The 14527-nt window shown below is 36.8% G+C and overlaps 1 protein-coding gene across 1 annotated transcript; it reads left to right on the top strand.

Annotated features, from left to right (window-relative positions):
* The first annotated feature begins 7725 nt into the window (after positions 1 to 7725).
* Positions 7726 to 9047, top strand: LOC111467921 (transcription factor bHLH149-like). Its single transcript, XM_023113022.1, has 2 exons — positions 7726 to 7908; positions 8233 to 9047. Exon 2 carries the CDS (start codon positions 8289 to 8291, stop codon positions 8916 to 8918), a length of 630 nt encoding a protein of 209 aa, XP_022968790.1. The 5' UTR covers positions 7726 to 7908; positions 8233 to 8288; the 3' UTR covers positions 8919 to 9047.
* Positions 9048 to 14527: the final 5480 nt, after the last annotated feature.

The raw sequence follows: 14527 nt of genomic DNA, 5'->3' as shown, positions 1-14527 counted from the left end.
AATGAGGACACTGAGCTCCCAAGGGGGGTGGATTGTGAGATCCCACATCAGTTGGAGAGGGGAATGAAGCATTCCTCATAAGGGTGTGGAACCTCTCCTTGTTAGACGCATTTTAAAACCGTGAGGGGAAGCTCATAAGGGAAAACACAAAGAGAATAATATCGGCTAGCGGTGGGCTTGAGCTATTACAAATGACATCAGAGTCAGACACCGAGCAGAGTGCCAGCGAGGAATGTGAGATCCCACGTCGATTGGAGATGGGAACAAAGTCATTCCTTATAAGGGTGTGGAAACCTCTCCTCATTAGACGCGTTTTGAAACCTTGAGGGGAAGCCCAGAAAAGAAAGTTCAAAGAGAACAATATCTACCAGTGGTGGGCATTAGTTGTTACAGAAGCAATAAATCACAGGTGAAATTCCAATAGAATACCATGTTTATGCTTTTAAGCATTACAGAAGCTTAGAAGGGAAAGTCAAAGAAGACAATATCTGCTAGTGGTGGGTTTAAGCTGTTACAAATAGTATCAAAGTTAGACACTGAGCAGTGTGCCAGTGATGACGCTAGGCACCCAAGGAGGGTGGATTGTGAGATCCCACCTTGGTTGGAGAGGGGAACGAAGCATTCTTTATAAGGGTGTGGAAATCTCTCCCTACTAGACGTGTTTTAAAACCTTGAAGAGAAACTCAAAGGGAAAAACCTCAAAAAAGACAATATCTGCAAGTGGTGGGCTTGGGCTGTTATCAATAGTATCAAAGTTAGATATTGGGCGGTGTGCTAGCAAGGATGCTAGGCCCCCAAGGGGATGGATTGTGAGATTTCACATCGGTTGGAAAGGGGAACGAAGCATTCCTTGTAAGGGTGTGGAAACCAATCCCTATTAGACTCGTTTTAAAACCTTGAGGGAAAGCTCAAAAGGGAAAGCTCAAAGAGGACAATATCTGCTAGTGGTGGGCTTGGGCTGTTACAAATAGTATCAAAGCTAAATACTGGGTGGTGTGCCAATGAGGATGCTAGGCACTCAAGGAGGGTGGATTGTGAGATCTCACCTTGGCTAGAGAGAGGAACGAAGCATTCCTTATAAGGGTGTGGAAACCTCTCCCTATTAGACGCGTTTTAAAACCTTGAGGGAAAGCTCATAAGGGAAAGCCGAATAAAGACAATATCTGCTAGTGGTGGGCTTAAGACTGTTACAAATAGTATCAAAGCTAGATACTTGACGGTATGCGAGCGAGGATGCTAGGTGATCCCACATTGGTTGGAAAGGGGAACGAAGCATTCCTTATAAGTGCGTGAAAATCTCTCCCTACTAGACACGTTTTAAAACCTTGAGGGAAATCTCATAAGAAAAAGTCTAAAGAGGACAATATTTGCTAGCGGTAGGTTTGTCGGTGAACTTTTTAACACCAAGTTTCTTCCAAAGACCCACATTAGGTACCTTCCTGTTGTGAATCATATAGCGGTCGGGCAATCTGTCATCGTCTTGGCTCGAGTAACGGGAACATCACATCGTCACACATTCGTATTTTCCAAGGTCCAAGTAAGTTGTTGAATTTCTTATAAAATTCGCATGTACAATGCACACCTAGACAGACATTAATCAGGTGCACGTTCATAATATTGTATACACCATTTCAGATATGCTTATAATTGTTTAGTATGAAAAAGACAGATCTTTAGACTGACCAGACCATGTGAGATGAATATGCATATCTTTAATCTACAACCATGACAGCTTTTCTTCCATTACACACCATGTTCTGTTCTTCTAATCATAATTTTCGTCAAAGAACCACCTCGTTGGCTCAATGTTCTGTTCATTGTTTTTCAAATACAAAGCTCTTACGACTTGTTTGACTAATTGTTTTTGTGTTAAAGTATTAAACCACCCGCTTATAAGCTTGTACTTTTGGGTTCATTGGTGTTGTAATACGGTATCGAGCAAGAGACTTTGCGTTCGAACCCCTGTAGGGTGCGGGATTAAATGGTTAAGTTATACTAGGTAGAAATCAATTTAATGGAATTGGATCTCGCTTCTTTCTTTGATCCTAATCGTCTTGCATGGAAGGAGACAGATGACAAAGATTTAGCTTTTCTCACCCCTAATTATATACCACTATTAGTTTGTGTCTGACCACGCGATTAGTTCAAACTCATACCTAACCACCTTGCTTTTGGAGATGACAGAGACTTTATTCGACGTCTTGTCTTATCCATAGTCTGCTAATCTAATCCTTACAAGCTTGTCTTAAATGAGATTTATGTCTTTTCTTTGTTACACAATACTGATGGTACTCTTCTATATATGGTTCTTTCTCTTCTTCTTTCCGACTTTTATTTATGGTCGGGCATTTTTCAATTTCTAATACTCCACCTGTATCTGAATACAAGGCTTGTTCGACTATGTCCACAAACTCGTAAGCTCTCGAGGCAAGGTGAAAAGGAAAAGATGTTTTAGCTTTTTTTGGTAATTACCACGTAAGTACGTTTTTCTCATGTTAGATGTCACTACTACGTTAAAATGAAAGTCAAGTGAATTTAATGTTAATTTGAAACGACTTTTGTTACTCCAAAAGTATTTTAAACCGAGTCAAATCGTTGACAAGTGAGACAAAGAAATGGTTTAGTTGTGAAGTTGATATGAATTATTTGGAAATGGGAGAGATTATTATATTATGAGGAAAGGTATTAATTATATTCATCAACACATGTTAGGGGACAATGGAACACAAACCAATCATATGCTTTTTCTTAAACCTTATCTTGTTTTTTCTGACTGTCTTTTTCAAACATAAAACATTTTTTAAATTTTAATTTTAATATCAAATTATAATCTTCCGCTAAATTAATAAAAATATTTTTGAAATTTATACTTTATTTTAAAAAAATATATTTGAACGTCACGGGTGTTTCAAAAATACTCCTGAAATTTCAAAAAATTTATTAATATTCTTAAACCGTTTAAAAAACTATAAAAATAAAATTTTTAAAAAACTTTAAAACACATTTTAAAACTTTTTTAAAATTTTCGAAATTTCAAAAGTAGTTAAAAAGGAGGCGAAAATTAGGGTGATGCACGGAGGTCAAGGTCGGAGGCGGAAAATGTAATCTCAAATTTTAGTTTAACACGTACTTTTGATGACAACGGACTTGCGGGTAGCACTCACTTCCCAGCAACAAGTGAGCTAAGCCAATTTGTTTTTGCATCGCCTACGCCACACAACGTATACTCGAGCCTCTAGCCCAGAAAGATTTCGAAAGAGAGTTTTGAAAGTAAGACTTGAAAGATTGAAATTGGTGTTATATGTAATGCAAGCAAAAAAGCAACAACAACGACTTACAACATATAACTATTGGGTAGGAAAAAGTTGACTAGAGGCGGGTCATGGCCCCGAGATTAAATGAACATCCTTATCCGAAACTTCAGGCATCATGGGTTTCATCATATTAGATTATTAATATATTAATGTGTTGGTTATGGATAAGCATGAATCTTTTGTTGTTAATCTAAGGATTTGTTTATTCTAACTCTTGATTAAAACAATCTTAAAAAGATGAGAAATATTGAGGATCACGATGACCATAATTTAAAATATGAGTATTGTAAATAGGTTCGATTTTCACGGGAGATGTAACGACCCTAGATTTCTACTTACCTAGAGTTGTTACGCTATTGACATCATAGCGTAATCATTTTGTGCGGAAATAAGCGTTTAAACTTTATTATAATACATAAACTTCATCTTAAAACATTGTCATGGACTTACGTGTTCGAAAACATTTTTAAAATGACACAATGAAATACTAAATGAAATATATAAGCGTTAATATTAAAAACATCATATTCTAACCTAAATCTAAAAAAATAAATACAACTATCCTATGCATGTTCCATGGTCTCGAATTGCGATGTCATTGTCACTTGTATAGGGATTTCTTGCTTTTACTTGAAATAGAAGTAGCTAAAAAAATAAATACAACTATGCATGTACCATGGTCTCAGTCATCGTCATCCGTATAGGACTGTCACCGTTCAGGGATGTCTTGCTTTTACTTGAAATAGAAGTAGCTAAGAAAATAAATACAACTACCCTATGCATGTACCGTGGTCTCGAATTGCGATGTCATTATTACCCGTACAAGGATGTCTTGCTTTTACTTGAATTAGAAGTAGCTAAGAAAATAAATACAACTACCATATGCATGTACCATGGTCTCGAATTGTGATGTCATCATCACCCGTACAGGGATGTCTTGCTTTTACTTGAAATAGAAGTAGCTAAGAAAATAAATACAACTACCTTATGCATGTACCGTGGTCTCGAATTGCGATGTCATCATTACCCGTACAAGGATGTCTTGCTTTTACTTGAATTAGAAGTAGCTAAGAAAATAAATACAACTACCATATGCATGTACCATGGTCTCGAATTGTGATGTCATCATCACCCGTACAGGGATGTCTTGCTTTTACTTGAAATAGAAGTAGCTAAGAAAATAAATACAACTACCCTATGCATGTTCCATGGTCTCGAATTGTGATGTCATCGTCACCCGTACAAGGATGTCTTGCTTTTACTTGAAATAGAAGTAGCTAAGAAAATAAATACAACTACCCTATGCATGTACCATGGTCTCGAATTGTGATGTCATCATCACCCGTACAGGGATGTCTTGCTTTTACTTGAAATAGAAGTAGCTAAGAAAATAAATACAACTACCCTATGCATGTTCCATGGTCTCGAATTGTGATGTCATCATCACCCGTACAGGGATGTCTTGCTTTTACTTGAAATAGAAGTAGCTAAGAAAATAAATACAACTACCCTATGCATGTTCCATGGTCTCGAATTGTGATGTCATCGTCACACGTACAAGGATGTCTTGCTTTTACTTGAAATAGAAGTAGCTAAGAAAATAAATACAACTACCCTATGCATGTTCCATGGTCTCGAATTGTGATGTCATCGTCACCCGTACAAGGATGTCTTGCTTTTACTTGAAATAGAAGTAGCTAAGAAAATAAATACAACTACCCTATGCATGTTCCATGGTCTCGAATTGTGATGTCATCGTCACCCGTACAAGGATGTCTTGCTTTTACTTGAAATAGAAGTAGCACGTGGCTTGAGTATTTTAATAAATAGTTAGTAAGTGACTCCACTATTGGGATTAAATGCAAACACGCACAATCATGTGTGCGACCTGTCATATCAGTCGATATTCCTTAGGCGGCTATCCTAAATAGGTTAATTGGATGTGTATTTATTGTTCTACACATGGTTCATACGAGCGAGTATGGACCCACTAGTCTGTTTGCACACCTCTTGGGTCTCTTTCTTGTTGGGTGAGCATTCTCTGGTAGCTTGGTAGCTGTTGATGTCGAACACCTGTTTAGGAATAGCGACCATCGTAGCATAAGAATAAAAATAATGATTGTTTTCTTGCCTGACCGTCACAGCATTATGATAACCATAATGATCATTTTCCTAGCTCGTAACATACGCATCCGTACCATCATAAAAAAGGGGTATCCCAATGCATGAAAAATGCATGAGATCCCAACATTTTTCCTTTTTCATTATCATGTATGACAACTCCTCTAGCGTTTTCCTTCATATCATTATCATAATTTTCATGTAATTTCGGAGTTGTGTATCATGTCGAAATATCTTATTGCATGTCATTCATATCATACATCTTATCATGTCACGTGTATCATATCATAAGCATATCGTGTCCCTCCAACATAACATGTCATATCATACACGTGTGTTGTATCATCAAACGTAATGTATCATAACATAAATCATATCATTCACTTAACATATCATAGTCATATAATTTTCGTCAAACGCATCGTACTATATCATATATCGAGTAAGCTATTGTATTTAGAAAATCAACCCAAAATATCTTCAAACCGTAATGAATCCTTATACTTCTTATCCACTCATTCAATGTTTTGTTCATCCTTTTAGAAATACTGTTGTCTTACCTTATCGGAAACTGTCCTCGTTAAGCTGATTCTCTCGGTTGCACATATTACTTTGAATTCTGACTTGTCATACTCTTCACCATTGTCAGACCCGAAGCATTTGATCTCCAAATCGATCTAAATTCGACTTTAGTTTTCCACCTCTTAAATGTGGTAAGCAGATCTTACTTGTTTTCAAGAAATATACCCCTACCTTTCTACTTAAAATCATTAATAGACACCTAGGTGTCTGTACATGCATTTCTCTCCTTTAATTTCTAAGAACGAATTAGCTTTGTCTACGAACAAGAAAGCTATATGTAATGCGACTATGAATTTCATGGAGAGTTCGATCCTGGCTTAGGATGAATGTTGGCGACATGCTTAACACATGCTTAACACATGCAAGTCGGACGAGAAGTGGTGTTTCCTGTGGCGGACGGGTGAGTAACGCATAAGAACCTGCCCTTGGGAAGGGAACAACAGCTAGAAACGGCTGCTAATACACCATACACTGAGGAGAAAAAGGAGGAATCCGCCTATGGACGGGCTCACGTCTGATTAGCTAGTTGGTGAGGCAATAGCTTACCAAGGCGATGATTAGTAGCTGGTCCGAGACCATGATCAGCCACACTGGGACTAAGACACAGCCCAAACTCCTACGAGAGGCAGTAGTGAGGAATTTTTCACAATGGGCGAAAGTTTGACGGAGCAATGTCGCGTGGAGGTAGAAGGTTGTCTTTAGTTTCTCAGAACCCCGAGAACTATTGATGAAAGCAACAGCAGTATCCCAAGACTCGAGTAAAGATGACATCAAAATCAATATTTTAATTTCATTTTCGAAATTAATTTCCACAAAACTCATCTGACTTGTAATCATATTGGATTCATTTAAATGATCCCCAACAAATTCACCTTCAAATATCTGTAAATTGAAAAAATTTTGCATCAAATATACATTGTCCATATCCGACAGTTTTTCGTACATATTTGACGGTGTCTTCAATAGATTCGACGTTATCTCTTCCTTGATAATGTTGAACGTGTTGAATTGTAGGAAATATATACTAATGAGCAAGTTCTAGACATACTTACGAAGGCACTTGCCAAAGTGAAGTTTGAAATTTTTCGTAAAGGCTCTCGGAGTTATTGAGAAATAAGCTTGCACTCTTGGAGGCTATCAAAATTTAGTGCAACTTATTTAGTGCATCTTGTATCCTATTTGAACGTTGTGAATACAATGAAGATTCAACCTTCGATCATAATTCTATTTCTCATTCTTTAACTCGGTATTGTTTTAATAATATTTTCAGATCTATTCACATTTTTTAGTTGTAGATATTGTATCAGAACGGCAGTGTCAATCAAATCAACCCTAGAGCCTACCGATTCTTGAGCTTCCACTACTTCATGGTCATAGAATTCGGCTTCACCTCAAATGAGGGTTCGTGAAGATGTTTATGGTACCGATAATCTTCCATGTGCATCTTTATACCAGTTTTAGGATCTTTATCTTTGATTCATCAAACGTCTCGATTTTTATCTTTGAACTTTTCATCTTCATATATCGTGTTAGGATTGCGCTATATGATTATATGTGTATACAGGTTTATATTGACCTAGACTATTAGTCTATTATCATAAAATTAATTAGAAAAATAAAATAAAAAAATGGATAAAGATTAATAAATAGTGGAGAGAGAGAGAGAGGACAATAAATTGATGTGATTAAGAAGAGGCCGCGTGGTTGCTTCTGCTTTCTTTAAAAATTAGCCTTCCTTCTTCTTCCTTTTCTTCTCCTCAACTAAACCTAAACCCTCTCTCTCTCTCTCTCTCTCTCTCTCTCTAGCGTCCTCCATTGCCAACCATTCTTAAGCTCTAACCAATTCTCATTTAAGCCACTCTGACTCAAGTTTCCTTGCCGAAATCCGAAGGTATTACATGTTTTACAATTCCTTTCGTTCTCTACTTATGGATTCTATATGTTTCTCTTCTTTGATTTCGTTTACGATCTATACTTTTCTTCAGTGTTGATGTCGATTTGGTTCGGAAGATTTTTTGTGGATTTAGTATCCTCCTGCTCCACAGGAACACTCTCTGTTTCTTTCTATGGAAATTTGATTTCATTTTGCATTAGCATTATGGAAATTATGAAGTCTGTGTTCTGGAATCTGGAATCGTGAAAATTTTCCTTACTTCTGGCTTGATTTGTGTTTGTGATGATGTTTCCTTTGTGATTTTGTTCGTTTCGTTTGCAGATTGTTTAAGCTTTGACGGTGTTTGTGCTTGTGTGTTGCTGGATTGATTTCTTGAGATGGATGCGATTGCTTCGAACTTAGAAGAGTCGAGGAGTTTCGATTTCACGGAGCAGCGGCCGAGTAAATGCCGAAAAATCGAATCGGAGAATCAAGCGGCGGAGATTTGCAGCGCCAGATCTACGGATTTAAAAAGACGGTGGAGAACAGAGTCGGAGCAACAGATATACTCTTCGAAACTAGTCGAGGCACTTCATCGCGTAACTAGGAGAACCGCATCGCCGCCAGCGAAATCTTCGATCAACGGCCGAAAAGTCCGCGAGACGGCGGACACAGTCCTTGCCGTTGCCGCCGAAGGCAAGACTCGCTGGAGCAGAGCGATCCTGACGAATCGGCTCGAACTCAAACTCAAGAATCACAAGAAGGCGAAGCCGGCTGGAAACTGTTTCCGGCCTAAGAAATTGAAAATTAGGTACGAGACGAGAAAATTGCCGACGGTACAGAGGAAAGTTCAAACTCTCGGGCGCCTGGTTCCCGGCTGCCGTAAAATCTCATTCCCGAACCTCCTTGACGAAGCTACGGATTATATCGCTGCTCTACAGATGCAGGTCCGCGCCATGACAGCCGTCGCCGAGCTTCTCGCCGGCACTCCGGCTGATCAACAACAAAGCTTCAGAACAAATTCGTAGAAGCCACTTCCAAGGCTTGTAATGCCAGGTGTTTCCGTTTAATCGTTTTTTTCTTTTTCTTTTTTCCTTTCACCAATATTATTCGTGTACTGTTATGAAATATTTTATTGTACACATTTCTAATCTTCATTTTTTTTTTTTTTCTTTTAAATTTTTTTTTTAATTGAAAAGTGGCACCTAATTTTGATTCTCTTTAATATAATAAGAGAAAGATGATCGCATGAACATAGGTAATTAGGGTTTGGTAATTTTATTTTCTTTCCTCAATTATTTTCTTTCTATTCCCGTTTAATATTTTGTTTATATTGAATAATTATTTGGTTATACAAATATGTTTTTAGAAAAAATTGTTTTAAAAGAATTCGATTGAAAATATATTTTTTAATTAGTTGGATTTGTTAAAAATGATGATGTTCTGATACCATGATCTAAGCTCTCGTGGTTTTGTTTTAAGCTTCCCAAAATGCCTCATACCTATGGAGATAGTTTTTCTTCATTATAAAACCATGTTCGATACTTTAGTCACTTTTTTACTATGCCTTCAAAGCTCACAATATTTTGTTCGACATTTGAGGATTCTAACAGCATGAATCTCAAAAATGGTATGATATTGTCCACTTTAAGCATAAGCTTTCATGGTTTTGCTTAGGATTTTCTCAGAAGGCTTTAAGCATAGGCTCTCATGGTTTTGCTTTGGACTTCCCTAGAAGGCTTTGAGCATAAGCTCTCATGGATATTGTCCACTTTGAGCATAAGCTCTCATGGTTTTGGTTTTGGTTTGGACTTCTACCGAAGGCTTTGAGCATAAGCTTTCATGGTTTAGCTTTGAACTTCCCTAGAAGGCTTTGAGCATAAGCTTTCATGGTTTTGCTTTAAACTTTCCCAGAAGGCTCCTACTAATAGAGATAATTAGCAGTCCAACGGGAATTATATTTAAATTTTTAATAATAAACTTGAATAAAGGCAGGTAGTTCATTGGAATCAACTTTTTTTTTTTTTTTTTTTTTGTTTTTTTAGTAAAGAAGCATAATTAAGGAATGATGGTATGGATTGGGATTGGGATTGGGATTTATTTGGGGGAGTTTGTTGGAAAATGTTGAGAATTTGAAAGATGGGAGGATGAATTTAGACGGGTGGAATAGTAAATAGTCATAAATACGGGATGTCCCAATCATGTGGGTGTAAGGCCCAAAAGCCAAAATAATTGAAGGTATCAATGTCTCATTGTCTTCTCACATTATTACTCATATTCAATACTTTTCTCTCCTACCCTTTTTACCCCCTTCCTAAATTCTATAAAGAAACGAAAGGAAATTATTGCCAAAGCGAAAAATCGAGTAATAATGTGGTGCTGCTTAAATGAGTTATGGTTTTTCTTAAGCGTATAGAAATTGAGGGTACTATGAGAATATCTTTGTTGTTGGTGCCCCACTCACGAGTTGGTTCGTGATTCAACCGTAGCACGAGTGTACATCTTTTGTTCAAGGCAAGGTTCTTAAGCCACGACCACACTCAGCCTCGAAGAAACTAAACTAATTTATGTTTTTCGAGAGTAACCTATCCCAATGTAACCCTTGGGTTTGGGATTTACCCATAATGAGTTGACCCATGGGGCATGACTAAACTATAGTTCTCAAATTATTTATTTCAATGTAAGGTTTGTACGTCATTATCATGCTCGCTCCCAAGGGGGCCGACTTTGTGTATTATATGAACTCATCTCGAAGTGAAACTCAAATTTAGGCATCGTTTGGTATGGATGGTCAAGTTCATTGGGTTCGGGTTAGTTCAATTTTTAGGTGTGTCCTCCTCTTTGGGGCATAGCTAACAAGAACACAACTATGCGCACGCTCATAGAATCTATCACTATCTTAAAGATATAGGATCTAACAAATGGATAGTATGTGTTGGCATGTAGCCAAGGAGACCTAGCACATGAGAGCATGTGTTGACATGCAACGATCTGCTTTTCGAGGCTTCAAATCATGAACCTCCCACGTGGACTCCACAGTAAAAAGTGCAATAAAAATTTTCAATTTTGTAAAATAGGAGAAACAAACAAAAAATAATTCAAACATAAATAGTAAAACTGAAATTATAGGGTTAAATTATGAGCATGTCTAAGATGGTCAATATAAGATATGACTCTGATCTAGGGGTTCTTCCTGTGTCGCATACACTTCTACCTCAAGCAGTGGCTTATAATCGATCTGTAAAATAAAGAATAACAAGAACAAGGGTAAAATACTCAGTACACAACTTACGAACAGTATGTAAAATACTCAGTAGACAACTTACTTGTAGGCTCTCATTAAAACATTGGGTATTCGAGAGGAGAGAGAGATTATTTTGAGTGGTAGAGAGAGAAAGAGTTTGGAAATAGAGAGAGTGATATGTTAAAGTTGGATGATGAAAGGGATGGATGAAAGTCATTTAAGGATGGGTCATACATACACATAAAGGCAGCTCCAATTTATGTGAGATTCAACTCCAAAACGTGCGCATACGACGTCGTACCAACTTTTGTTCTCTCACCAACTTGTATACCCTAAACTTTGTTTTTTATGTTCTATTTTCTTTCTTTTTTTTTTTTGTTAAATTAATTAAAGAAAAAAAGACCCGTCAAAAATACCTTTAAACTTTCTAAAACATTTCAAAAAATGTTCGGGATCTAATTCTCTCTATTATCAACTATTTAAAATACATACCGACAAATTTGCATATATATATTTTTTAAGTCACTAAATAATTCATTTGGAGATATTAATACATCAATCTAATCGTAAAGTAATTGGTCGATCTCCTTACTTCAAAAAAATAAATATTAAAGACAGAAAAATTTCTATTTTTTTAAAAGTTGCAAACCAAACGTGTAATTTATGTAAATCCTTCAAAATTTTGAAGGAAAATTAGGATCTAAAATTGTGTGAAAGTGACCGATTATAACGAAAATTAGAATAACAGTTCATACGAAAATATAGTTACATCGTCTAAGTCCGAACTTTCATCTAAAATTTTAAAGGATTTCTCCTTAGAGGTTAGATTGAAACGTTCGTGAAAGATAGAAGGTACTAAAAAAAAATGAAATATAAACCCATTATTAACATAGATTGGGATGTTGAAGATGCAAAATCATATGAACATTCAACGTAGTAAAGTAAGTTTGAAACATAGTACACAAAATAAAATAAAGTTAGTTTGAATGTACCTTATCTTATAATTTCACACTTTTTTTCTTGCTCAGTGTTCTCTGTTAAGATAAACAAGGCTAAGGTGGGCCTTTTTCAGCGTTGCTTTCATTGATTTCTCCATTTCTGCTTCTTCACATGTGCCCATATCCTCGATCAAAAGGTTAGTTTTATAGCCTTTGTTGTTCGTACAACACAATTTAAACAAGAAATTTTGTCCACTCAGACTCCTTGTTTTGGGGGTATGTTCGATTGTTCTATGGTTCTATGTCATACCAAATCATTCTTGTCAATCCTAAAAGGAATTGAAACTTCCATCAGTTTCGAGGCGACTAAATAAAGGCTTATAACCATGCGAGATTGAGAATTCAATCAATCGGTTGTTCTTATCAGTACAGCGAACAAGAAAGAATCAACTATTTGAGGAATCTTATCTGGATTAGAGAAAGCGAGTTTCTTCAAACCTATAGACATAAGATTCTCGACACCTTTATAATAGTTCTACTAATAATGCAAGCAAACCTATTTAAGAAACAGAAAATGGAAATATGAACCCTTTTTCAGATGGTTTGGGATGGCACCAAAACAAAGCAGAAAGGCATGGAAAAGAAAAAAGAGCAGTCAGTTAGATGGCAAAGTTGGAAAGTCCTTAAATAACAGCAAATACTTACAATGCAGCCTTTTGCAGCCCTTCTTAGCATCCGCCAGCATAGCCTGTGGACAAAGTTTTGGTGTAGCCTTTGACAATCTGTTAGGTTCTTCTTTTTTCCCCCTTTAATTGGTGGGGGAAATGGGGTTTTGGATCCGAAAAAGAGGGTGAGTACACTGACAAAATGGAGGTCTTCCTTTTGAGTTGTCAAAACTCCTCTAAACACACTATCAGGTCTCCCCAACCAACACTCTTCCTACTTGGATTGGTCAATCCATGTTCTGAGTACTTCTGTTTCGTGTTAAACATGATTTAATTAATACAAATGTGCAACTTCCCAAGTGGAAAAACTCACGTTCACTATTAGCGATATTATTCTTTTTGGGACTTCTCTTTCGGACTTCTCTTCAAGGTTTTAAAACGCGTCCACTAGGGAGGGGTTTCCATACCTTCCTAAGGAATGTTTCGTTTTCCTCTGATGTGAGATCTCATAATTCACCCTCTTGAGGGTCCAATGTCCTCGTTAGCACACCACTCAATGCCTGTCTCTGATACTATTTGTAATGGTCCAAGTCCACCACTAGCAAAATTGTTCTCTTTGGGCTTTCCTTTCCAGACTTCCCTCAAGATTTTAAAACATGTCTACTAGGTAAAAGTTTTCACACCCTTGTAAGCAAAGTTTCGTTCTCTCTCCATCTGATATGGGATCTCACATAAACAAACATTGATTTCTCCAATAATGTTGAACAATTCTTCTACATTCTTTTCTTTTTTCTTTTTAGGAGCTATAGTTTCTCTTTTCCTTGTTATAAGTGGCACAAATAAAGGCGTTCTCTTTCTTAAAACAAAGGACATTTAAGATATACTTCCACGCAAGAGATAATCTGTGTACTGATAGGTCACTTAATCTCAGTTCAATGAAAGAGTTCTTCCCAACTGGTAGCCTACTTTCTAAACCAAATGAAGACTTCTTGCATCTAATCTTCAGAACCTTTACAAGTACTTAACCACATCTGCAGAGTTCTTCTACCAAGTAAAAATAGCTCCCCTAATTCTAAGAAATTTGTTCTTTCCATACTTCACTATGGTGTTCCCAAATATTCATTTGAAACATTTTCTGAGCTACATGAATGCAACACAAAAACCTAATCTAAAAACAGTTGTTAAATGTTCATCTGGAGAAAAAAGAGAAAAAACAAATCCCATCCCTCTTAACCATCTTCTTTGATAAACTAGAAGGTTCACTTCTATCCAAACATAAGAGACCTAAAACAAATCCTGAAATTGTTTCAACTAGAAAATCAAACATAAAAAGAAGTAAAAAAAGTAAATGGAAGTGAATTCATGCTATAACAGAAGAGAACATGCGACAGGAAAAGGAGAGTCCTATTCTGACAATGCACCTGAAACTTTTCTAGTAACGAACAAATAATTGAAACAAGAGAAAAACAACAATAATTGATGGGCATGCCTTGGTGGGTGGTAGGAACAATAAAAAAGAATGAAACACACACACACAATACAAGTGGTGGCTCTAAACCTAATGGCCTCAATAATGGTGAAATCGTGTGCATCCATCCAACCAACCAACCAACATCACCACTTCCCTCCCACGTAATGACAAACAGGAGGTTGACTATCAAACATCACACATTTTGTTCAATGGGTCCCAATCATAGCCTCACACGTGGCTTTGCTGTGACAAGGAAAACGACCACTGAGGCACTGAGAATGGTGGGCCCCTGCCTTGTTTTTTTTTTTTTTTTTTTTTT

Source organism: Cucurbita maxima, unplaced genomic scaffold (genome assembly GCF_002738345.1).
Source record: "Cucurbita maxima cultivar Rimu unplaced genomic scaffold, Cmax_1.0 Cma_Scf00035, whole genome shotgun sequence".
Lineage (NCBI taxonomy): Eukaryota > Viridiplantae > Streptophyta > Magnoliopsida > Cucurbitales > Cucurbitaceae > Cucurbita > Cucurbita maxima.
The sequence above is the reverse complement of the archived record's forward strand: the minus strand, read 5'-3'. Positions and strand labels throughout refer to the sequence as shown.

What these genes read in the sequence shown, in the direction of transcription:
- LOC111467921 (XM_023113022.1), top strand. Translation starts at nt 8,289, where the DNA reads ATGGATGCGATTGCTTCGAACTTAGAAGAGTCGAGGAGTTTCGATTTC.